Consider the following 25,339-nt stretch of genomic DNA (forward strand, 5'->3'; position numbering starts at 1 on the left):
GAAGAATATACCGACATATTACGTTACGATACCAACGAAAAGTATTTTGACCGTTTTGTGAACCATATTGATGATATCGAAGATCGTTACGAAACTGTACGTGATTGGGTTGATCAAGTTAGAGTCTGGTTTGTGGAAGCAGAAAGAATCCGTACATGGATCGACAAGCAAATTCACGTTATCGAAGAAAGAAACGAATCCGACACGTTTAATCCCGTATCTCGAGACATCACTATTGCAGATACAATGGTTATTCATGTGCATGAGGAACACGAAAGGTTAAAACAGGAAATTGACCATTTTGAGTCTGATGATATGAATAGACTGCGTGCTCATGTCAAGATGTTGACCCAGTCGGCCACTTCAACAGATGAAATACTTGGTGATGATCGACACGATTTGTCACCAGCAGATACGTCCACAATTGAAATCACTCTTACAACTCTCAACATGTTAAACCATTTGACTCATTTATTGACAAAAAGATCACAGTTAATTGAATTGCTACTTTTACGTGTTAAATGGGAAGGCTTATTTGGTAATGCTGTTCAATGGATCGCACAAACTGATGGAGAGTTGGATGGATTTCTAAGGGGTAAAGCAAGATGGTCTGAAAAAGAAGAGTCGAGTTATGGATCTTCTGATGATGATGATGGCATTGAAGGTGTGATCAAAACTTTAGTAAGTTTAGAAAGGAAAATTGCTGATTTTGATCATGCTGCATATTCGGATGTACTTGACGCGTACCAAGAAATGGAAACGTTAAAAAACTCTTCATTGCCTGATTATTTGGAAATGCGTCAACTAGGGTTTGAAAAAGCTTTTGAAGATCTGATGAAGAGATCCGGATTCAGTAGAAAGGTAGTGGAACAATTACTCTTTATGATCAATACTGTGGATAAATTCAAAGAGCTCCGAGATGTTGGAGAGCGCCTCCGATACCATCTTTTGAAAGACGCAGAGGATAAAATCGTACAAGATGATGAAGTATACGCCGAACAAGTCCAGCTATTTAAAGAAGAATCGGCACGTCTCATTACAAGTTCCGAGGCTTCTGTTCCTTATCCTTCTGTTCCAGAGATGTCTACCGCTATAGGAGCGAATGACCCACACGATAATCAGATTACCAATGAAAATATTCGTAGTGCCATTAGTGCGTATAGTATGTCTCTTGCTTTAATTGCAGATGGTTTAGATCAGTTACTCATGTCACGTTATCAGACAATGTCTCTTCAGCAGCGCGCACAGGAAGCATATGATGCTATGACAAGGGCCAAGTCTTGGATGGAAGAGCGTATCAAGTTATTGGGAAAATCTCGTTTTGATTTAATGTTGTACACCAACCAGAAGCAATCGCCTTCCAATTCAACTACTTCTATAGATGAATCGAAACAACCTAAAAACAACAATTCCAACAATTCTAGTGCTACGTTATCAACTACTACAGCCGCTGCTTCCGTTGCTGATGACGAAAATTTATTGCGTCTAGAAAAGGAACGAGATGGCATTGATATGCGTTTGCAACAAATGGAAAACGACGATCTAGCCAAATTGTTTGAATCTGTTCGTGTTCTGGAATATGATGTGGATGCTTCAAATGCTGTTTCAATTGATCGCGATCATCTTGTCAATGGCGTTGAAAGTTTAGAAATGACTCACCAACAGCTAAAGGATTTGTTGTTATCTCGTGGGCTCCAATTAGATGCACTTAAGAAACGCATCGATTGGGAGAGTCAATACTCTAAATGTAATAACCATCTCAACACAATCGCGCGCAAGTTGTGTGATTTTAATGTCAAAAAGGCTCGCTATGATCCTTCGAAAGAAAACGTGGATAAGCCGTCTTATCAAAACGACCATGAAAATATGCAATCCTTACAGTTTATTCAAGACCGTGTAGCTGAATTAGGTGACCGACACTTGACATCTCTTTCTGAATGCTATCAAGAAATGCTTGAAAGCTATTCTCGACTTGACAATGGTGGTACCGCTATACCTGAATTTGTTTCTCAAAAGCAGGCTGACATAAAAACCGAATATGACGATCTCAAATATCTTTCTTCGTATACATCGGATCTCATGACCCAACGCTCTACTATCACGGAGTTTTTATTACGTGTTCAAGATGCCCATCATGAAGGTGAAAAAATTAAGGATGCCGTCAACAAAAGAACACGTCGTATCATGATAAAAGAAGAAGAAAATGTAACTACTTTGGATGATCATGTTTCTGCATTTAAACAAGAAATCAAGAGCATTTGGGAAGATTGTGTCAACAACATGTCGTATCCTGTGTACAATGGCAATTGGATTCGATCTACTTCTCATGCATCAGCTGTGCCCACTGGATCTTCATTTTCAGAGATCAACACTGCCGGTAATAATGCCGCTGGATTGTATCGCTCTCAGATCCGAGCTCAAATCAAGGCTTTATTGGACAGAAAGATGGAGGAATTGTCTGCATTGGAAAAATCAATTGATCAATTGTTAGAGGTCTATCGTGATGCTGACAGAATGAAGGCTCTTGTCACCCAATACGAACAGGAAGCTTGTCAATTGGGTCAATGGATCGATGAACAAATTGAGGCTCTTAAACGTCAACACGTTGATGTTTCGGCTGAAAGTTTCTTGGCTCGTGGCATGAACATATCTGACCTGAAAAAATCCAGATTAGACCTGTTTTTGCAAGTAGAATCTTTTGAAGGGAATAAAGTTAAAGTTTTGCATGACAAAATTGCCCGTTTGGTAGAAGACTCTGTGGAAAAAAAGAAGAATAAATCTGTCGATGTTTCTTCTGCCGCGCGTAACTTGGGCGATGTAATGGAACATTTATCTCAATTAAAGCGTGGTCTTTCTGATCAAGCTGTTACTTTGGAAGCTGCTAGCATGAGATCCGAATGGGAGAAGAATTTACAGTTGGGTATTACTCGTTTAGAAGAAATGAACGAACAACTTCGTCAATTCACCACAAAGAAAAATCAATGGATTTCTCAAGACGATCTTTCCGAAGAGCATGTATCTACCTTACAACAGGATTTGAATAAGCTTATTGCGCAAAGAAACAAGTTTGAAAAATCCATACTGCCTGGCATCCAGTTAAGCTACGACGCATTTGTAGAATACTTTCCTAAATTATCTAGACCTATTGCTACTCCTGATCATTTGGAAGCTCGTATGGAATCTTTAGGTAGAGCTTCAACTCGTCTTCAAGAAAATGTGGCCGCTCGTTCCAAAGAACTCGAGTTAATAAAACAACGTATTCGATGGGAGGACGCCGTGAAGCAAGCTCTTGTTTACCTTTCTGAAAAAGAATTGCTAATCGAAGTATTTATTGAAGAAAAGGCTAGATGGCACAATGACACTGCTGAAAACCTGTCTTCAGTTCATGACGACGACGATGAATCCAAGCTTCGTACAGAATGGTCCACATTATACACTGATTTCAAATCTTATGAAGAAGATGTGATTATTTCTATTCAAAAAAGGTTCCAGTCTTTAGTCAATGAAACAACTGATCATTACAACAATACAAGTGTTTCCCTTCTTCCAAACGCATTTTCAAAGAAAATGCAGGATTTGCAATCCGCTCAAGACCGTGCCGGCTACTACTTGAATTTCTCAAATGAGGTAGTAACCCAAAGATGTTTGGTTTCTGCTTTCATTTTGAGAACTGCTCAACTCGAACAGTCTGCCGAATTAATCCGCGAAGAATTTATCGCTACCAAAGTAGCTGGCGAGACAGTTCAGATTGCAGGTCTTTTGGAGAGCCATACGGAGAGATTACAAAAGTTCAAAGATGGAATTGATGATGTTCGTCAGAATCTTGCCACTAGTATTCCGTATCCTGTACGTTCTTTGGAAAATATTTCTACTCAAGCCAAGCTCAAGGATGAAACCACCAATTCTGTAATCCATGAGACGATCGATATGAGAAACACTCGTCTGGACGAAATATGTAATAGTCTCCAACAGCTGCTTGAAACTAAGGAACGTGTATCTCGCCGTCGATTATCTTTACACTCATACAAAAAGCAGGCTCAGGTTGCGGAAGCTTGGATTGGTTCCCGTCACGAGATTTTGAGCCGTAGCAATTCTTATGTTATCAACAAGGACTCTGCTGTAAATATTGAAAAACTCAAGGAGGCCGTAAGCCAAGCGGATAGTGTTGAGCAAGCCATGAAAGCCAATGAAAGCGTGTTTACCTCATTAAATACCACTTTCGATAAATGCATCACTGCATTCGAGGACAAGTCATTGGATCAAGAAGAGGTGCAAGATGAAGGGCACCATGAATTGGTCAAAGAAATTGCTGATATTGTTGAACCTACACAAAAGCGTTTGAGCCAAGCATGGAGTACTCTTTTAATCGAAGCCGGTGAAACCACTAAGAACACTACAGCTTTGTTGATCGAAAACAAGATTCAGAGCTGGTTGAATACTCTAGACGACCTGAAAACTCGTGTTGGGACTGCCGATAAGGGTGATGACGATCAAATCTCTACGTGGGTCGATGAATTGGACAAATTGGAACAACAAGAGTATCAAAATTTGGCTGCCGATGTTGATGCTAACAAGATGGTACTAAACAAAGAACAACTTGAGAATGTTCAAAATCTTTTTGAGATTGGGCTGTCAACCATTCAAATTGTTCGAGCAATCCTTGTTGAAATGGAACATGAACTTCATCTCGGTCAGCTCATTGAAAAATACCTGGCTGATATATCTGATTTGGAAGTATCAATCCAATCACAGATTGACCAGCTTAACAAGACCAACGAAAGTCATGTTCGTATTAATTGTGAAGCAACACCCGATGTAAGAAATAACGAATATCAAATCCTTGTAAGCGAATATAAGCAAGCCAGTGATACGATAGTAGATTTGAAAGATGCTCATAGTGATGTTAATGCCCAATACAGCACAATCTTGGAAAATGATGACACTTATAGCAATAAGACTCAAGAAGAGGTATCGAAAAAATGGGAAAACCTCTTATCTTTGGAATCTATGGTCGCTGGTCTTGTATCTCGTTCCTCGAAATGGGTTAAGCACTTCAATTCTTTAGTTATCATTCGTGACGAACTCGATCTGGTTCAGTCCAAATTAAATACAACTCTGGATAAAACTGAAGAGGAAAAATATGCTGAATATAAACAGATTAATGAACAACTTAGTCAAATCGACTCTTCCCTCAAAGGTGAATTATCTAGTTTATTGGATGAGTTGCTTGATGATACAGTCAACTCAGAACCTTTTGAAATCCAGCGTACTACTTGCTTGAATTTGAAGAACAAATTGAAATTGGAATTAGATCAAAAAATGACAGAGGTAGAGAAATCGTCTTTGCTTCAATCAATTACTGCTATTGTGAAGCGCCTTTGTGAAGAATGTGATGCTCAGCTAACTCTCGCCAATAACCATTGTTCCAGCACAGTTTTTCTCGACGGAGTTCAAACCACTATCAAAGCTTGTTCTGATATAGTCAGTGCAAACAATTTGGTGCAATCGAATATTCAAAATGAAGTAGATGCATTGCGTATGAATCAATGTGACAGTCTTTTAACTAAACTCAATTGTAAGGAGGATGAAATTGACAGCTTTATCACACCTGTGTCTTCACTTTTGGAAAAATTGGATCAAGCTACTAAATCTGAAAAGGAATGCCTCTCCTTGGCGAAGCTTTTCTCTCAGTACTTAACATCAGAAAAGTGTTTTATTGATACTGTTACTGCCAATAGTTTACAACTTGCAAATGATAATGATATCACTGAAGCCATCGTATCACATTTGGAAGCCCAACTGGAGTCGCTAGATGACAACAAGAAAGAGCTTTATAACTTGGAGAACGGTATAGTTCATTTCGAATTTAACGATCTGTTATTATCTGATATTCGCATGACCAATATTTCTTCAACTATACAAACATGCAAGGAGGAAGTTCATAACAAGTACGATGAATTCGTTACAGCGCTACGTCAATCAAGATATGATATTGAAAAAGTGAAACAACGTCAACAAATTATTATCAAATTGAATGACATGATCGCATTTATCGCAGATATGAGTGACAGGGTAAATGTATTGCAACTATCTGGTAAATCTGTTTCGGCTGCAGAAGAACGTGAATTCAAGGAACTCTGTCAAGACTTTTACCAAACATTGTCAAAGAAGACGGCTGTGTCCGATGGTCTAATTCAAGATTACGATGGATCAAATAACGATGAAGAGATCAAGGAGCTTCAGGAACGTTTGTCTACTGATCTTGCTGCCCTTAAGATACTGATCAGTATCAAGAAGAAGGAAGCTTCTGACGAAGGAGATCTCACTGAATTCCTTTCGATTATGAGCGAGTTTGATCAACATATTTCAATTGTGACTTCTGCTATCGAAAATGCATCTCCCCACCATTCGGGTATTGTCAATAACAAGTTCGTTAAGGCAGACCTTCAAGCTTTGTTGAGATCTTTGGTTGCCGCTTATAAGCAGCATCAACAAATCATCAATGGTGTTTTAGAACGAGCGCTTACTGAATCGAAGAAACAATTTTTGGGCGATAACCAACGGGTTGCCAGTAGTATCAAAAAGGCCACTAAGAAATGGACCCAAGTCCAAGCTGCTGCTGCTGCTCGTGAGAGAGAACTGCAAACATGCATCGGAAAATTAGATCACGAATTTTTTACCAAGTTAGCTATGGCTAAAACAACAACTAAATCTTCCCGTCATGTATTGCCACCACAACCTCCCGCATTGAAAAGACATCATGCACCGGCAACCGGAAGACACTTTGGCAGTGTCTCGCCTTTCCCAAGACGAAGTGTTGACGAGACTAACAGAAAATCATCAAAAACGCCTGTTTCGGCATCAACATCAGCTAGCAGACTCACTCGACCATCTTATGTTCCGGACCCTAGAAATGCTCTTGATATTGAATTAGGTCATATTGTAAATGCATCTCCTTACAAAATTACAGTTAAGATTGTTCCTGATCAAGTTGGAAAATATTGGTTTGGAGATGAGAATCCCAGACTTGTCTATTGTCGTATCCTCCCTAGTCAATTGGTGATGGTTCGTGTTGGAGGCGGTTGGGTTGAGTTATCAAAGTAAGTCATACATTGATTCGAAAGATTCTGGTACTAATACTTTCTTTCCTCTTCAGATTCTTAAGAGATCACGGACTCACAGAAGGTGCACATTCAAGACCCGAATCTTCCAACGATATTGTTATCAATCAGACCAGTGAGCCTGCTCCATTCCAAGAAAGTTATTTACAAACACTAAGATCAGCTTCCCCTTCAGGACGCGTTACAATTCGTGGCGGCGGCGTTGGAGGTAACAGCAGCAGCCTAGCTTCAACAAGATCATCCAGCAAATCGTCAGGAAGTAGATCTAAATCACCTTTACCGGGATTTGTAAATGGAGACAAATATATCAGTGTAGATGAAGCCGGTAATCATGTGGTTGTAAAAATGAAAAAGGCCGAGAGCGACGCTAAAATGCCCATTATCAAGAAGAAACAGTAAACAGTATAAATAACAAAAAAAATTAAAAGTACACATTAGAGCCATCCTCATTTGCATAAATCATACACCAACACATATCAAAACATTTCCGTAATTTTTTTCAAATTAAATTAGTACATAATACATATCCATTTTTCGCTATTTTCAGATAAATAACAGTAATAAATAATACCAATATTAAAAAAAAAAAAAAAAAAAAAATAAGAAATAAATTTATTATATTATGTGGATTACAATGCAGGGGAGTTGAACCTTGTTCTCTTTGATCTTGTTGGGATACGAATGACAGCATTATACGCTCTGCAGTTGTGAATAAATTGTGAGACTAATTCAGCATGGTCGTTGTAGTTCGCTTCACTGTCTTCTTTCTTATCTACACCGTCATCGTCATCTTCACCTTCGTTGTTATTAAGACTTTCTTCTTTCTCTTCCTCTTCGTCAGATGAAAACAAATCTCTTCTTCTCTTCCTAGTTCTCATTCCTTGTGATGATCTAGCGATGCTTAATCTTGCTGATTTACGGGTACCCATATTATCATTGTATTCACTGTCAGAGCTGGAAGATGTAACGATATCTTCTTCACCAGATACATATTCTTCATCCGAAATGCTTATCTTTTTTGTGTCTGGATTCTTTTTATTAACCTTGATAATAACTACCGGTCCATCCCCATCGGAATCGTATTCACTACCGGTTTCAGGCGCTACTTCGTCGATAACAATATCACTTGAACTGTCCTCTAATTCGTCGTCTTCAGAAGATTGCACTTCAAAGCTAGGAACAGGAGACTCGGGTACTTCAGGAAGAGATGACGTATCGATATCAATAAGCTCAGAGTCCTCAGTAATCTCTGCTGCAACGTCCTGTTTGTTGGGAACCTCAACCTCATCATCGTCACTATCCTCGCTGTCGTCGCTGTCATCGCTGTCATCGCTGTCATCGCTGTCATCACTATCTTCATCTTCATTGACATCACTATTATCTTCAATTTCGATCATTTCAGCATCTTTCATCGTTTCTGCAGGTTTATTGAGATCATTTTCACAGTCTCCATTATCTTCGGCTTCAGTCTCTTTGGTTAAGTATTCCACATCTTCAAAAGTCTTTTCTACTTCGACGATCTCTGTTTCTTCGACAGAACCGTGATCCTCTTCTTCGTCATTTTTACCGTCCTCCCCCACATCAGTTACGTCAACGACATCATTGTCTTCTTCGGAAATATGAGCTTCTTCTATCCTATCAGCTTCTTCCTCGATTTCAGCTTCTTCGTCACTTTCAATATTTTCATTCTCTTCAATTACGGACTTTCCAGTCTCAGTTTCTTCAACTTCTTCGGCCTCTTCAATCTCCTCGGCATCGTCCTCAACCTCCATAATTTTTCCAGTTCCTTCATCGGCGCTAGAATCGTCTTCGTCTGAAGCTTCGCTGGCAAGGCAAAAATAAACGTCGAAAGGTAGGCTTTTCGAGACCGAGAATGAGCGGATCAAATCGGCTTTGATAACTAACGTAATGCGTGCAGAGGATTCATTCTCGTTGGTTGCCATATCGTAGACAAATATGTTATTATCCATGAACATTCTGCCTCTCTTTGATTTGTCTTTACGTTTTGAACGGAGTTTTCCAGCATACCCTTTAGTGTCATCCAGGACGAACTTGAATCTAGTGATATTCCTCTTCTTCATATTTTTAGAAAGCTTGCTTGAATTATTCAATTTACAGTCTTCGATCAGCAAAGTTTCCAGTTGATAGTTTTCAAATGAGATTGTACTTTCAATATCAGAACCGGATTTTCCAATTCGGCAACTAGTCAGAGCCACATTTTTCAAGTTGGGAAGTTGAGAGCTTAACTCATTGAACACGTTCCCATCAATGTGTACATTATGGAGTGCAATTCGATTTAAATTCTCGAATGCGCCATAGCTGAAGAGATTACTGACTAAAACACCCTGACGCTTTTCAAACCCCAATTCCAATGATGTCAAATTAGGCAAGACCATCAATACTTTTAAAATGTCCATCTTTGCATCAACTTCCTCCCACAAGTACGAGAGCTCCTTGAGAGATTCTAATTTACGAAGAAGTCTGACGTCTTCATACTTTCGGGTTGTTACAGTAAGAGATTCCAAGGAGTGTTGATAACTTTCGGTGATACGATTAAATATGGAAGTTACGGTTGTTTGTCCAAGGAACTTGACGGTCTTTAAATTGCGGCAGGTCTTAACTATATGTCTGAGCACCGTGTCAATATCAATCCAGTTTGAAAAGTTGCTGATCTCCAAAGTTTCCAGGTTGCTAAAGTTCAGTTCGTTTTCTCTAAAAACTTTCTTTATAATACTGCCACGATCCTCTCTGTCGTTTTTGGCCACTTTTGGTAGCACCAATGTTGTCATCCCCAGTCTGAACGATTTGATGGTTTTGTGGTAGGATCTAAATAAAAATGCTAAAAAACTTGATGGGCAAATAACTGGATTGGTAAATGTGATATCTAATGATTCCAAACAACTTTTTTTAACAATAGCATCTCCATATTTCTCCATCTTGAATTGAAGATCTTTGATAGAGACAGATTTTAATTCGGGTAAAACATCATGCATAGTAACCATATCCTCGGCTGTTAAGGCAGTCTTCCTCTTCCTGTGGGCGTTATAAACCATTTTGATGTTAAGGCTTTCGTCGTCGTCTTCTGGTGTCATGATAAGAACATTTGGGATCACTCTTGACTTGTTTGCATTAATGTTGTGGATCAGTTTTTCAGAAACCAAATGTTTAAAAACCGCCAATTGTTTGCCATTTAGTGTAGGAAGGCTGTCAATCATTTTCAAGTCCTCGATTAAACGTTCTTTCCACTGGTGATCACTCAAAGGATCTTCAACAGAGGCTCTGGCATTGTCTGCAATGTTATTTAATTCGTTGTCGTAAACCAAGTCAATGGAATCAAATAGATCACCGGCCAAAATGCTTTCAACTGTTTTCAGAAAGTTACTTAGAATATCAGTTTTATCAAAACGCGCGTTTGATTTGTCCCACGGAAAAGTGTTCAACCATGCTTGACACAGATGAGGACAAGGTAGGGATAGGTCTGTTTTGTGGTTGCAGCTAATGTTATTAGCGTCTTCTGACATTTTTTTTATATATTCGTATTTAAATAGAAACAAAAACTTTCCTACTTAACCTGAAGAACTTTTAATTTTGTGACTGTTTTCACAAAAGTAGTCTTGATTGTATTTTCACTGCATGATTTAGTATCGTGATATCTCGAACAAAGAATTCAAACTTAAACCCTAATATAATTTGTGGTCGCTACTTAGTTGCAGGATAAATAGCTTGGTTGTGAGTGCATGGGAACCTCAAATAAGAACAGGTAAATATTTTTTCAAGCTGTCCACGTCCTGTTATGTCGAAAAAAACGTGATAAAATTAAATGAATTGTTTGAAGCCTGATAATTTATTGAGAATTATAGATAGTTGAAAGTGTGTGCAATATTATTTCGTTAGCAGCCCTGCTAAGTTTTCATTAAAGCTGACCGTTCCTGCTACATATGTTACGGAGCTCAGAATAGCTGCAAGCTCATTCAATCACGTGTCTTTAACTATTTTAACTTGTTTTGAATCATTAAAAAAATCCAGTAGGTATAGATACCTAGAATGTATGTCCAAGTACAATCCTTAAATTCCTGTCAAAAATCCAACTACCTTTATCTACATATAAGAGTACTGTTCCCTAGACGTACATCGTAATGTGACATATTCGGGTTGATCTAAAAAGTTGTTACTTGATATCTCTCTGAGGAAGATCAAACAGGTTTAATTGTAATTGAAGCTCAGAATTATACGGAAGATTTTACAAACATTTATATACCTGTACATATTTATTTTTGGCAAGCTTTTCTATCCACTTTAAGGGCTTTTACTAAATTCGTCTTTATCAAATTTTGTAGTAATGTGTTAAAACTTCAAACATCCGTTAGTTTTTTTTTCTCCAGGGGAATCAGGACAACGGTTGATCCAGTTGAAAGGGTCATTTTTCTTGAGATTGTTGTTAGTGGTCTCATGTTTTCCGCAATTTTTTCTGGTTGGATAACTTGATTTTCAAGAGGTACACAATGACACTTAGTTTTTTCTAAATACTTCCATACGATAGTAAGGACTCTAGCATTTTCTCACTATTAGCACCGCGTTGGTTCTATTCGCCTCTCTCAACAGATATTTTTATCTTCACCCCTTCACAAACAGCCTTGCTAACAAATGAGCCCACAATGTTTGTGTCATATTCTTTTTCAGCAAGCTCTTGTTGGGTTGGAAGATAATTGCCAGCAATGAAAAATCCAGGGATACCATTCTCAGCAAAGTTGTTCAAAAGCCATGTTTTTAAATCCCTAAGACAATAATGTGAGTATGCAACATCAAAAGTTGTTTCTCTTACTTACCATGTTATAGCCATTTTGAAAATAAAGAATAAGAAAAAAAAAAGGGTTAATAAATCACGCAAGTCGAATAATTTCTGAATAAAGTGTATCATTGTAGCACATTAAAAAATTCGTATAAATATTATAATTTTTTTTTTCTTTTCTTTTCTTTTCCTTTTTTTTTTTTTTTTTTTTTACGTGTAATTCATAGCCAACGTATCCATGGTTCTTCCTACGGTTGCTGTTATAGGAAGCGGGTATTCTTAATTTGATAACAAACATGAATAAAACAGGCATTGAACTTTTATTTTAGTTTCAGTGGTTTAAATTCTGCTATCCAGCTAAAGAAAAAGCTTGGCATCGCTGCCGAAATTTTTGAAGCCACAAAGGATATTGGTGGTACCTGGAATTATAACACCTATCCAGGTCCAAAACAACAACAAGAACCGACAAAAAAGACACTGACTTTTTTTAATGATAATAGGATGTGCTTCTGATATCGAGAGTCATCTTTACTCTTTCAGTTTCGAGCTGAATCCAAGTAATATAAATAATTTTTATTTTTCAGACCCTTTTTTATGTCTAACGGACTACCTCTAGATTGGAGTCACAAATACAGTCCACAAAAAGAAATTTATGCATACCTTCACAAAGTAGCAAAGAAATACGATGTTCACAAGCAAGTTCAATTCAGCACTAACGTTATCCGTGCTACTTGGGTTCAAGAAATAAAAAAGTGGGAGCTTGAATTAAGTCAACCCTCAGTTGATGAAAAGAATCAGATCAGACACTTTGACTTTATGTAAATATTACATTGTACACATGGAAGAATAATCTTAACATGATGATAGATTTTCGAGTATTGGTACTTTACGGGTGCCTAATATTCCAAAGCAGTCTACTTCATTTGAAGGAAAAATCATTCATTCGGCATCTTGGGACCACAATTATGATTTGACCAATAAACGTGTAGCTGTCATTGGTAGTGGTACAAGGTAAACAAATCAATAGTTTAATGATTATTTTGTCTCTCTCTCTCTCTCTCATGCCTCTCTGTTAAATATATAGCGCAATTCAAATTGTTCCCAGTATCTTGGATAGAGTAACCCATCTTTCTAGTTTTCAGCGAACGCCAGCTTGGGTAGCTCCTCGACAACAATTCGCCTACTCTCCATTTATCCAATGGTGTTTCACCTATATTCCTTTTCTCATGTTTTTTTATCGTGCCTATATTTTTTTTTCTTCGGATTTTTCTTTTAGTCGATGGGGAAATGCTTCTTCTAAAAAAGCTATTGAATCAAGAGCTTCTATTAAACGTTACATGGAATACATCATGACAGCATATGGTCGGGAAGACCTCATTCCTAAATTGATTCCGGATTTTCCAGTAGGTTGTAAACGGATCGGTATCTCTGATAATTATCTCGCTGCTCTTTGTTCTCCCAAAACAAGTGTGCTTAGATCTCCCATCAAGATAGTCCAAGGAAGAACAATTACAACCGAAGATGGTGTAGAGACAGAAGTGGATGCCTTGATTTTAGCCACAGGGTTTAATATCACCGGCTTTTTGGGCGAGTTGAAAGTATATGGAAAAGATGGTGTATCGTTAAATCAACTGTGGGAAGAGAATGTCCCCAAAACTTACAGAACAGTTAGTGTGCATCAGTTTCCCAACTTGTTTATTTTACTAGGTCCTGGATCTGTATTGGGTCATAACTCCGTAGTAACCATCTCTGAGAGGTATTTTGTATAGAAAACAAGGAATAGTTTGTTGTAGATACTCAGCTACTTTCTTCGTCTAGTCAAGTGGATTATGGTATCAGAATGATAAAATACATGATGAAGAATAAAATTGCTAGTTTAGATCCTACGGAAAAAGCACAAGCAAAATTCTCTGCCGACCTTCAGAGTAAATTCGAAGGAACTGTATGGAAAGGCGGATGTCAGTCGTGGTACATGAATAAGGATGGTGAAATCCAATCTCTTTGGCCTGAATCCGTTTTAAAGTTTATTGCTATGCTTCGCCGTGTGGATTATGAGTCTGATTTCATCAAAGGCTAGATATACTTGTATAGTTTTTTTTTATTACATAAAAAAAAGAGGTTGAGGTGGGGTAGAAGGAGAACGAGGGCAAGTAAAAGTACGTTGTTTTGTTTCGTTTAGTTTTTTTTTTTTACCTTTTGAATTTACTTTCTAATAAAGACAGCTTTTTCATGGCATGATCAAGAGATTTTTGTAATTCATCTTGTCCGTTGGTACGGCCTAATCTGGCACGAGCAGCCATAGTCCTCTTTGTACTATTGATGAAATTTTGCTCTTTTTGAATTTCATTCATCATGCTAGCTTCCATTGATTAGTTTTTTTGTGTTTATATAAACTCTTTTTAAGAAAAAAAGCCGATTTCATTCTATTCTTTTTATAGTATTTACCCAAGACTTCTCTTTTCTTGATCAAAATAAGTCGGCGGTGTAGGAAAACGAATTGCGTCCAAAGGTGGTGTTGTTGGTGCATCTCTTGTTGATTTCTTTGAATCGTCAATATAATACAGCCCTTCCTCCGTATATTGATTCACTTGTCTTTCAAAGGTATATTTCTGGAAACACTTGACTTCCTTTTTTAAACGCATGACTTGTCTTTTTGCAAATGCTAGTTTGTTTTCAGACGCTTCTAATGCTTGTTCTACTTTTCGCAAGGAGTCACGGTCTTTTTGCCACATACTAGATAAAAGAGATCGACCTTGACCTGGTGAATCATCTATTTTATGAGGTGTAGCTGCAATAGGTATATTAGGTAACGATTTATTGGTTCGTTTCATCCGAAGTGCAATAGAATTGTGTTGCTTTAATTCGTTTTTCAATTCAGTGCATTCAGATTGTAATCGGTTGACCAACATGGAATAATCATTGGCTTGTTGTTCCAATAATTCTCTGGATTGTTCAGCTTCTGTTGATAGTCTGCTGTTTAAATCCGAAATGTGACAATTGAGTAAATCCAACTGTTGATGTAATTCATTTTTAGTCGCTGTTAATTGTTTGTTTTGATTTTCGAGGGATGGTATCTTTGACAGTAAAGCATGATTCTCTTCTTGAAGATGTGTGTCTTTCTGTTGGTGATCAAGCATATTTTGTTGAATCCTGGATTGTTCTTTCGACATGAGACCCTTAATATCCGACTCCAGCTCTCCATTATCCATGCATAATAAATTATTTTTAGCTTCTAGCTCTTGATTAGATTGTTGCAATGATAAAACAGTGTCTGTTAGTTTTTTGATATTTTCCTCCAATGACTGATTTTTTGATTCTAGCATCTCTGTATTTTCTTCCAACCTTGATTCTAGCATTTTTGTATTTTCCTCCAACCTTGATTCTAACACTTTTGTGTTTTGCTGTAAAGACTGATTTTTCGACTCTAATGCTTTTGTATTTTGCTCCAATACTTGATTCCTTAGTTCTAACATTTTTGCATTTTGTTCTTTTGACTCGAGCAGCGTTGTACTTTGTATCAGTGACTGATTTTTTGACTCTAGCTCCTTGTTGCTTAATTCCAATTTCTGTGATAAAAGCTCGCATATTTTATTCTTGGATTCCAGTTCTTTTATATACAACTCCAATGTCTGATTCCTGGATGCCAACTCTTCCCATGACTTTTTTTCTGATTCGAGGACCTGGATACGTTGTTCCAAAGCCTCTCCATTTTGTACGGAGGATTGAAGTTGTAGCCATGTTTTCTTTTCCTTTGTTACGGATGCATCCACTTGTAGCCGAATTTCGGCCTGTGTTGACTCTAAACGTGCGATTGTCTGTGCTTGATCCTGTACTAGACGCGATTTATCTTCCAACAACTTTTTGAGATTGGAATCTGTAGGAGTTAGATTTGTTAGAAATGCACGATTTTGACTGGTAAGTGTCGGTGATTTATTTCTCAAGCTGCTGCATGAATAAGTGTAACCAATGTAAGGTAAATGTTTGTCCAAATCCTCTTCATCATCATCCTCTTCTTCTTCTTCTTCGTCATCATCTTCTGGGTTATGAGTAGATGCAAAGAATGTGATATCATCTTGTGACTTGATGGAAGGTATAAAAGGGGGTGTAGCACATGTATGAATTTTGTCCCACTGAATCTCCTTGAAAAAAGCGTGGGATTTCAATTGGCGCGCATCCTTGATACGTTTGTCCTTGTTTTTGGTGAGTAATTGAGTCAAAAGGTCTTTGGCTTCTTCTGAAATTGAGACACCGGGCAAGAATTCCACGGCAATATCAGGGTTTAATAAACTCATTTGAATCTGAAGATCTCGACCTGTAAATGGTGTTTGACCAAAGATGAGTTCATAGAGAACGATGCCAACAGACCACCAATCGACTTCGGGACCATAGCCGGGACCTCCATCATTAAAGTTGCACATTTCGGGCGAGATGTAAGGCATAGTGCCTACCATAAAGAGTGATTCCTTTTTATTTGTTATGGTTAGTTTTTTTTTTATTATTTAGAGTAAAACTTTGCTGTGTCTTACGGTGGTATCTATGGAGATGCAAGAGCCAAGATCGCCCAATTTGATGTGACCTTGACTATCGATAAGTATATTAGCAGGCTTGATATCTCGATGCATGTAACCCAACTGGTGGACTCTTTCTACGGCCAAGATCAATTCGGCGCAATAGAACTTGGCTTCGTTCTCTGTAAAAGAGTTATTTCTTCTGTCCATTAAATTCTCGAGGTCACCACCATGAGCGTATTCCATGACGAGGTATAAGTTTTTGGTGTCTTGGAAGGCAGCGTAGAGTTTGGGCAACCATTCTTCATCTGGGTTGGAAAGGATAAGACGCTCTTCCATAGGAGAAGAACGGTCAATTTGGTTATTGAGGTAGGATTTGTTGAGTGTTTTCATGGCGTAAATGGTGTCAGGGTCGTATTTGCTTTTAACAATGGTGACTTTTCCAAAGGCACCTTCGACAAAGGAGTCCTTGTCGAGTAGCTGAAAATCTTTTAGGGATATTTTTGATTTGGACATTTGGTGACATATCGGTTTATCTATTGAGATTATGAGTGTAAATAATAAATATAAACATGATTTATATATTTACATGTTTGTATGAATTTATTTGCGGTGTCTTGTCGGTATTGACACTTGGAAGTGTTGTTATAAAGAGTGGTTAATGCATCGATTAATGCGTCTCCATGTGTTAATTGTTGAAATACTCGTTGTTCTTTTTGAAAGCGAACGGAGGCATTATTTATCATCGGAATATTGTGCTTTTTTTATATGTATATTATTGGGAAGAAAGCGCAGAAAATATGAAAATAAAATTAAAAAGATGTATATAAACATTCTTCTTAGTTTGGAAAGTAAGACAAAAACAATAATTACTTTTTGGCTTGCTGCCCCGGGCTATTTAATTCCGACAATCAAACACGTAATCATTTGTTATTTTTTTTTTTTGTATATTTTATTTCCCCTTTTTTTTTTCTTCTGTTTTTAAAAGATGGCAGCGAATAATCTAGCACCTGATCAGCGTTATAGTCGTTTGGAAAAGTTGGGAGAAGGCACTTATGCTACTGTGTTTAAAGGAAAGAATAAGGTGACGGGCGAGATTGTTGCTTTAAAGGAGATTCATTTGGATCCAGAGGAAGGAGCACCTTCCACAGCAATTCGAGAGATATCTTTAATGAAGGAACTGAAGCACCCAAATATCGTACGCTTACAAGATATCATCCACACCGAAAACAAGCTGAGTCTTGTGTTTGAATTCATGGACCAGGATTTAAAAAAGTATATGGATTCAACAGCCAGAGCTACTCATGGCGCCTTAGACCCCAACATTATCAAATCCTTCATGTATCAGTTATTGCGAGGCATTGCTTATTGCCATGAAAACCGTGTATTACATCGAGATTTGAAACCACAAAACCTATTGATTAACAAGCACAACCAGTTAAAGTTGGGTGATTTTGGTCTTGCGCGTGCCTTTGGTATACCTGTAAATACATTCTCAAATGAGGTGGTGACTCTTTGGTACAGAGCACCCGATGTTCTGTTGGGTTCTCGCATGTATTCCACCTCGATTGATATCTGGTCTGCAGGATGTATTATGGCGGAAATGTATACTGGAAGACCTCTCTTTCCTGGTACAAATAATGAAGACCAACTACAAAAGATCTTTCGTCTATTGGGAACACCTAACGAACAGTCTTGGCAGAACATTACTCAGTTTCCCGAATATAAACCTCCTCAAGTCGTTTACCCTACTCAGCATATTTCTCAGATTTTGACCAACATTGACACATGTGGATTAGACTTATTGAATAGAATGTTACAATACCAGCCTCAAATGAGAATTAGTGCCAAGGATGCATTAAACCATGCCTATTTCAATGAAGTGCGTTACATGTTTAATGATTAAAATAAAATGGGAAAGTGAGAAAGAAAGAAAAAGAGTTTATTTATAAAGAAAATGCAATAAGAGTAAAAAAAAAATGTGGTTGAAAATGAATAGTAGTTAAGCAGGGCAAATTTGCGATGAAGTTAAAATGTACCAAGGGATTGTTGTTGCCCATCCCAATCAAACAAGTCGTCTAATTGAAAATCTTGAACAAGTGTGTTTGGTGAATAGACCGAGTCTTCGTCTGAGGAGAAACTAGGTGATAACATGGGCGATGGTAATAATAATAAATCTGTTCTTTGCTTTGTACTCTCAGTTTGTCCAACAACCTCCGCTGCAGGGAAAAAAAAAGTGTTAAAAGTCATAAAGTGAAAAAGTAGAAGGTATGTGTGCAGCATTTCCATTGGGTGGATTTTTGATTGAGTTGATTTTAGGCACACAGAAGGGAACTTTTCTCTTTTTCACAGGATGGTTTTAAACCTTCTTTCTTCGCGATCCGTGCTGAATCGCAAAAGTCATTAAACAAGATGGGAGTAGTGGCATTGAATTTAATTTGTGCTTGTAGTGTTGCTAGCTGTCTAGTGAACGCTTCTAACTGTGAATTTAAAACCGCATTTTGATCTTGTAAGGTCTTTACTTTCTTGTTGGCATTTTCATTTTCCTCCGTAAGCTTCTTGTTGGAACACTCAAGATCAGAGACATATCGACGCTTTTTATCGCGTGATTCTTGAGCTGCAGCTCGATTACGTAGGATTCTAATTGGATGTTAGTATTTGTAACCATAGTGATAAAAAAATAATCATAGTTACCTTTCTTTGGTTTTTTGGTCTTTATCGTCCAATGAGAGCCTGGATTTCTTTAGTGAGACAATAGAGTCTGAAGAAGGGTCATACTCTGATGAGGACACAGAAGAGGCAGAGGAAAAGGACGCTTGTCTCTTTTGGGGCATGGAAGAAGACAAGGGAGATAAAGGATCCATAGTGAAATCAACAGGCAACGATAATAACTCGGTCAAGTCATTAACGTTCTTATTATTATTGTTGTTGTTGTTGTTGTTGTTGTTATTGTTGTTATTCATTTTGTTTTATATACAAAAAAAAATTTTTACCACCCAATGGAAAAATATATAAAGTATAAAAAAATCGACTAGAGAAAAAAAAGGAAGAGATAGCTGAAAAAAGAAATTCTTATAGTAAATTCTTGTGTTTTTTCTAGCCAATCAGAAGTGAACACTTGTTCCAATTTGCTGCAAACACTTTTAAATACGGTGGAATGTTTAACCGTTGTAAAAGATACGTGTTCATACTCACGTGAGCAATCACACGCCGTACCAAAATAATCGTTGAATGATATCACTGCATAATATTATAAAAGAGTAGTACAACCATGAAGGGACATGAATGTTTATGACTGACATATTTCATACTGTCTTTTTTTTAATTCTTATATCCCTTGTAATACGCAAGAACAGAAAATAATCCACAGAATGTAACAAACATTTACTTTAATGCATAATGTACAACAGTGGCTGATACGTCTATTCTATATTTTAATTTTTTTTTTTTTAACTAGTTCTTTAAAATCTTGCTGATAGCATTCTCTGATATACTTTTTTTTTTTTTTTAATTTTCCTTATGTTTATTTTTAAACAAATCTTGTTACCTGGACCGTGTTTAAAAAAAGAGTTGTGGCTTTTGTGTAGCCTATCTCTCTCCGTGAAAAACTCAAAGTGTTACAAAAATCTGCAGATTTCGGGGGCATATGAAAAAAAAAAAGAGAGTTCACACCAGAAGGGGTACAGCTTTTTTCTTCTTCTTTTGTTACATGGCGCACAGACTATCGAATATTTATTTTTTCTATCTTTCTCTTTTTCTTTCTCTCTCTTTCTTTTGTTTTATACAAAACTCATGCAAGTAAACAAGTTTTTCTTTGTTCTAACGAAAGAGATGCAATATAAGCTCCGTTTAAATATTTTACGCCCGGAGATGTGTGTGACTTTGGGAACTTTTTTTTTTGCTTTTTGTCCAGGCACATTTTCGGAATATCCAAATTAGAATACCTTTTACTACTTGAAAAAAGACGTGTAATAATAGAAAGTTATAAAAGATGAATTGAATATCTATTTAGGTAAATGTTGTCACTTTTTACTTTTGATCTGGGTGTACGTAACCCAGGAAAAAAAGCCCCCTCTTCTCTTCTTGTTTGGGTTTTTTTTTTTTTGTTGTTGGTTCCCCGACCTCTTTTGTATTTAACTTTCTTTTTTTTTGATAACTTATTCTCTCTCTCTTTTCTTTTCTTCTTTTTAAATAAAAGTGTGGTGATACATTTTTTCCTGTCACATAATAATATTCATAATGAATCAAGTACATAATTCAAAAGATTGGCATTCACAAGCGCCGCTTCAAAGCCCACCTTCCGTTGATCCTTTAACATCTCCCAAACCATCGAATAACTTTACCAATTATACACCAACTTCTGCTTATCCTGAGCAACACAACATGTAAGTAATAAATCTCGTGTTTTTGTGTGTGTCTGGAGTGTCTGTGTGAGAAATAGTGTCACTCTGTCATCTAGTTTATGCTGTACCTGTCGCTGTTTTAGTGCAACAGGTACTACAACCCAGAAAATCAAGATTCTCTAACACAATCTTTAGACCTTATACCAATGCTGGCGAACCTGATACCAGTCGATTACCTGGGTAAAAAAAAAAAAAAAAAAAAAAAAAAAATATATTTGTTTGTTTATCGTATTCTGATTGGTCCAATTATAGAATGATTGCTCCATCACAACCTGCGACACCTCGTCCCGAACGTGCTGAAGCCATGTATCAACCACCCTTTCCTCGCAATACTAATGTGAGAGGAAGAACAAATCTATTTGCCAATGAAACCGGTCCCTTTTTCAGCCCTTCCGAGCCCTTTGAAAATCTTTATTCATCCGACAAGACCAGCCTGTAAAATAATGCACATAAAAAAAAAAAAAATGTCGTCATGAATCATACTCACATACTACTTTTTTTATATAGTCTATCGGTGCGTGTTCAGTCAAAGATGGATCGAGGCTTTTTTATGGCAGATGATGACTGGACTTGTTACCGTAGAAATTATTTCCAAGTCAGCAGTGTGTTTTCCATCCACGGTTACAATCATTATTACGCCATGAACGATGCACCTCAACAAGTCTTTGTGCAGACTGAAGATGGACTAGCACCCGTACAAAGATTTCTGTTAGGCGTGTCTGCACGTGTTGCTAACGGTGAAAAAGAAATTGAATTGATTCAACATACACCAAAACGCGATAAGGGTCCTCAATTCAGACCGGATCCCAAACCCATCACGCCCGGTGGTAATCTTACCATGAGTTCCGTCGCCAACAACCAAAATATCGTGACTTTTGAACGTGTTCAATTCAAGACCGCAACTGCAAACAATGGTAAACGCAGAGCAGCTCAACAATATTATCTCTGCGTCGTTGATCTCTTTGCCGAAACAGACAGGCATCAATTGGTCAAGGTCGCTTCTTGTAGATCTTCGCCCTTGGTTGTACGTGGTAGAAGTCCTGGCCATTACGCAGAAATTAGCTCTCAACCTATTCAGCAGCAACAACACACGATAACTGTTAAAAATGAGTCGATGGAAGGGGAATCAGGAAATCAACGTCAGCATGTATTTGCCACTTATTCTAAACCTGCCACACCTACGCCCTCTTCTTCTTCTACAGAATACAGTCATAGTAGTAGTAGTCAGGCTCCTTCTTCTCAACAAACCGTGTCTAACGCTTACTCCACTTATTATTCTTCGGGTGGTTATCCTCCTCATTATGCACCTACAAGCAATGTTCAACGTAGTAGTACTTCGCCTGCGTCACAACCACCTTATGCACAACCCAATTATGTGATTCACGATGCAAGTCATACAGAGACATACCCTAACGAGTTCCATGGCGGTAGTCCTCGCTCAACAGTTGAGGAACAACCCAAGATGGTCCAACAATTTAATATGCAGCAAACCGGACCCATTGAGTCTCCTCATAGTGGATTTGATTGGCAACGAGCAAGATATAACAGTGCTTCCTCATCTGCTTCGGCTCCTTCGCCTGGTAACCATGGTAACGCTTCTGCCGCGGCTGCTGCGGCTGCTGCAGAACATCAACAACATCATCAACAACAACAACAGCAGCAGCAGCAGGCGTATTTTTCTCAAAATGATGCACGTGCTTCTTATTCACCCACTACCCCAACTTATGCTACCTCAGGAAGAAAGTATAATAATGTACCAAATCTTATGAATAACCAAATCGCTTAACTCCAAAAAAGGCCACCTCTGTTTAAATGCAACCCCCCCCCCCAATTATTTTATATAGCTCACAAGTTTTAAAAAAAAATAACAAAAAAAACACACTTCTATTATTATTATTATTATTATACTATTAAATATTCATTTTGAAAAAAAAAAAAAAAGAAAAAAAGGAAAAAAAAAAACGTTTATGCATTGCTGGAAGGTGATGTTGCACGATTGTTGTTCTCTGTGTCATCATGATCGTCCTGCGTAACAAAATTTGTCAAGATTAATGTCTTGACTTTTTCAATAAAAGTGTCTTCATCCTCCTTATGAAGGAATAAATGCGCTTTCAATGAATCAAGTAATTTTTCTAACCTCGATTGTGAGCCGAAGGGAGATAACATCTTTACTTTACTACACATATCACTGTTAGTTTACCTTCTTTTACATATATAAATTTTTTAAAAAAAAAAAAAAAACTCACTGTTCGTAGTCTTTGTAGTCTTGTACGAGTTCAACGAGTTGGTGAAAGATGTCGGACGAGACCTGCTCGCTTTGTATCACTGTTCTACGACACGCATATGGCACACCTAGTCACAGAAGAAAAGTTTAATCATCCGTTGTGTGCAATTATACGAGAAAAAAAAAAGACTTACGAAATGACTGAGATTCGTTCCACTCTTTGCTGATGTGCAAGTATTGTATTTGAGAATGATCACTAGGCATGTGGGGGTCGTAAGGTGTGACAATGACACCAATAAATGGCTCATCACCTGTATCTTCTTTACGGAATAAGGTCTGATAGGAAGTTTGATTTTCGATATCGCGTATACTAGGATGAGGTTCAAAGGTAGGATGCGAATGGTACCAACCAACGACATCCAAGCCTCTTTCCGAAAACAATTCACGCGCCTTCATCTCGGACGCTGGATCCATCTCACATTGAATGCCCGTACTTGTACTTTGACATGGAAATACCGTCGTTACCTGTAACACCTTTTGTTCATTGCGTTTGATAAAATTTCCGCCCAATAATCCAATGATTTCTGTATGTGCCAAATGCGAATGAAAATCCATCACGAGCTAAAATAAAATTTCTGGTTTTTAGTATACATGCAAATATATAGACTCTCTTTCATTTTACCAAGGCGTCGCTGATCACTTCGACTTCAAAGGGAGCAGATAAGGTATCGTTGTAATGGCTGGTTGGAACTAATCGAAATGGGTCATAACCTCTTCCGAAATCGTCGCCTCCATAATATTGATGAGCGTTTTTCATTACACGTTTCGGTTTAGCGGCTATTTTTGAAACGTTATTAATAAAACATGTAAACATCTGCCTTTCCCCCCAAAAAATTTTTTTACCTAATGAAACGACCACTTGACCATGTTCAATCACTCTTCCTTCTAGTTCTTTTGGATCCACCCTATGATTTCATGCTGTTAAAACCTTTTTTTTTTCATTTTACATGTATTTTTTATTTCCTTACCAGTCGCCTCGTTCGTTCCTCACCTTTCTCTTTCTAGGCCTATATATATATATATATTTTAAGAGGATGTAAGTAAATGATGTCATTGGCAATAAAAGATCGTCCAGCTAGTTAAAATAATTTACCCGTCGTAACCCAGCACGAAATCGGCTGCATCAAACTCATCTTCTTCGTCTTCTTTGTATATTTCACGTGGTACACGTTTAGGAGGCCGAGGTGCATGTGTCATACAATCCACGTTGATGGCGCCCACGGATTCCAAATACTGATGCACACGACCAATGGCATTGACATCACCACAATCTTTCAATCCTTTACGTGCACTTGTCTTGGTTAAATATTTAGGTCGACAGGCTTGCCAACAACTCAACATGTGATTTCGGATCTTGAGATAACGATCAGGGGTTTTACTGTATTTTTGTCGAAACCATTCTGGGTTATGGTTCATTTCTTCTGCGGAAACACGGTAAGGATCAAATCCTTCCGTAGGAGTGCTGGGTATATTGCCATCTATAGGTAATTCTGCTTGTTTGGGTTGTATCACGAGTGCACAGTCCGTCTGCGTCTTTTCCTTTAATGACTCTTTCTCTACTATCTCTTCGCCCACTGGTTTCGTGGACTGGTCTACCTTTGTAGGCTCTTCTATTGTGCGCTCTTCTACTCTGGTGTGCTCTTCTACTCTCGTTGGCTCCTCTACCGTGATTGGCTCTTCTACTGTGACAATCTCTTCCACTGTGTGCTGTTCCTCTGCTTTGATGACCTCCTCTGATGTAACAGCTCTATGGGTGGTATGTGCGACGGTATGCACACTAGGATCGACCTTATCTGTTTGTGTCAGGTGTCGAGCGTGATTTTTACATTGTAATGGATTTCGACTCTTGACATGTTCCGATATCAACTTCCAATTGCCGTAGCCAAATTTGCCCTATTATTGAACTGTGTGAGTGCAAGTTTTTTGTGTTTCATTCTACAAGGTCCGTTACCAATGCTTCAATAAGACGATCATCTTCCTCTGAATTCCACCTTGTTTTATGCGAAGGTAAAGAAGCGGAAGAGATGGCGCCTGATGGGGAATAGACAGTGTGAGTGATTTCCATTGTTTTATTAATCAAAGAGCGTACCTTCTTTCTTTGACTTTTTGGCTATGGGTTCGACATTATGATAATAATCGGCGTCGTTCTTGGAATGTGATTTTTTCCTCTTTGGTGTTGTGGTTTCTTGTTCATAATAATATTCTTCTTCTGCCAACATTTGTTCAATTAGTTT

The 25,339-nt window shown here is 37.8% G+C and overlaps 9 protein-coding genes across 9 annotated transcripts; 5 read left to right on the forward strand and 4 right to left on the reverse strand.

Annotated features, from left to right (window-relative positions):
* Positions 1-450: 450 nt before the first annotated feature.
* Positions 451-7,520, forward strand: EV154DRAFT_412200 (uncharacterized protein; the record flags this gene model as incomplete). The annotated part of the gene is made up of 2 exons (XM_051595502.1): positions 451-7,100; positions 7,157-7,520. The coding sequence occupies 2 exons, from the start codon at positions 451-453 to the stop codon at positions 7,518-7,520; spliced, it is 7,014 nt and encodes a 2,337-aa protein (XP_051462505.1).
* A 193-nt stretch (positions 7,521-7,713) lies between these two features.
* Positions 7,714-10,654, reverse strand: EV154DRAFT_493468 (uncharacterized protein). Its single transcript, XM_051599807.1, has one exon. The coding sequence runs from the start codon at positions 10,640-10,642 to the stop codon at positions 7,751-7,753; it is 2,892 nt and encodes a 963-aa protein (XP_051462506.1). The 5' UTR covers positions 10,643-10,654; the 3' UTR covers positions 7,714-7,750.
* Positions 10,655-12,148: 1,494 nt separating this feature from the next.
* On the forward strand, positions 12,149-13,987 carry EV154DRAFT_476811 (uncharacterized protein; the record flags this gene model as incomplete). Its single annotated transcript, XM_051598063.1, has 7 exons — positions 12,149-12,183; positions 12,240-12,352; positions 12,411-12,467; positions 12,527-12,728; positions 12,778-12,921; positions 12,995-13,666; positions 13,729-13,987. 7 exons carry the CDS (start codon positions 12,149-12,151, stop codon positions 13,985-13,987), a joined length of 1,482 nt encoding a protein of 493 aa, XP_051462507.1.
* A 2,131-nt stretch (positions 13,988-16,118) lies between these two features.
* Positions 16,119-17,164, reverse strand: EV154DRAFT_412096 (kinase-like domain-containing protein; the record flags this gene model as incomplete). Its single annotated transcript, XM_051595493.1, has 3 exons — positions 16,119-16,373; positions 16,437-16,954; positions 17,008-17,164. Coding segments are annotated over 3 exons (930 nt in total), but the record flags the coding sequence as incomplete, so codon positions are not given.
* Positions 17,165-17,351: 187 nt separating this feature from the next.
* On the forward strand, positions 17,352-18,356 carry EV154DRAFT_493482 (serine/threonine-protein kinase pef1). The gene has a single exon (XM_051599808.1). It carries the CDS (start codon positions 17,407-17,409, stop codon positions 18,322-18,324), a length of 918 nt encoding a protein of 305 aa, XP_051462509.1. The 5' UTR covers positions 17,352-17,406; the 3' UTR covers positions 18,325-18,356.
* On the reverse strand, positions 18,340-19,451 carry EV154DRAFT_456805 (uncharacterized protein). The gene is made up of 2 exons (XM_051597382.1): positions 19,113-19,451; positions 18,340-19,058 (listed from the first exon to the last, which is right to left on the reverse strand). Exons 1-2 carry the CDS (start codon positions 19,379-19,381, stop codon positions 18,734-18,736), a joined length of 594 nt encoding a protein of 197 aa, XP_051462510.1. The 5' UTR covers positions 19,382-19,451; the 3' UTR covers positions 18,340-18,733.
* Positions 19,452-19,577: 126 nt separating this feature from the next.
* EV154DRAFT_493485 (uncharacterized protein) lies at positions 19,578-20,593 on the forward strand. Its single transcript, XM_051599809.1, has 2 exons — positions 19,578-19,791; positions 19,876-20,593. The coding sequence occupies exon 2, from the start codon at positions 19,938-19,940 to the stop codon at positions 20,355-20,357; it is 420 nt and encodes a 139-aa protein (XP_051462511.1). The 5' UTR covers positions 19,578-19,791; positions 19,876-19,937; the 3' UTR covers positions 20,358-20,593.
* On the forward strand, positions 20,460-22,756 carry EV154DRAFT_493486 (uncharacterized protein). Its single transcript, XM_051599810.1, has 4 exons — positions 20,460-20,803; positions 20,957-21,001; positions 21,074-21,256; positions 21,329-22,756. Exons 1-4 carry the CDS (start codon positions 20,658-20,660, stop codon positions 22,605-22,607), a joined length of 1,653 nt encoding a protein of 550 aa, XP_051462512.1. The 5' UTR covers positions 20,460-20,657; the 3' UTR covers positions 22,608-22,756.
* Positions 22,757-22,769: 13 nt separating this feature from the next.
* Positions 22,770-24,951, reverse strand: EV154DRAFT_280361 (uncharacterized protein). The gene is made up of 7 exons (XM_051594750.1): positions 24,199-24,951; positions 24,074-24,112; positions 23,949-24,010; positions 23,728-23,882; positions 23,240-23,666; positions 23,068-23,173; positions 22,770-22,992 (listed from the first exon to the last, which is right to left on the reverse strand). Exons 1-7 carry the CDS (start codon positions 24,519-24,521, stop codon positions 22,941-22,943), a joined length of 1,164 nt encoding a protein of 387 aa, XP_051462513.1. The 5' UTR covers positions 24,522-24,951; the 3' UTR covers positions 22,770-22,940.
* Between the last annotated feature and the right edge of the window lie 388 nt (positions 24,952-25,339).

Source organism: Mucor mucedo (genome assembly GCF_025094135.1).
Source record: "Mucor mucedo strain NRRL 3635 chromosome Unknown EV154scaffold_7, whole genome shotgun sequence".
Taxonomy (NCBI): domain Eukaryota; kingdom Fungi; phylum Mucoromycota; class Mucoromycetes; order Mucorales; family Mucoraceae; genus Mucor; species Mucor mucedo.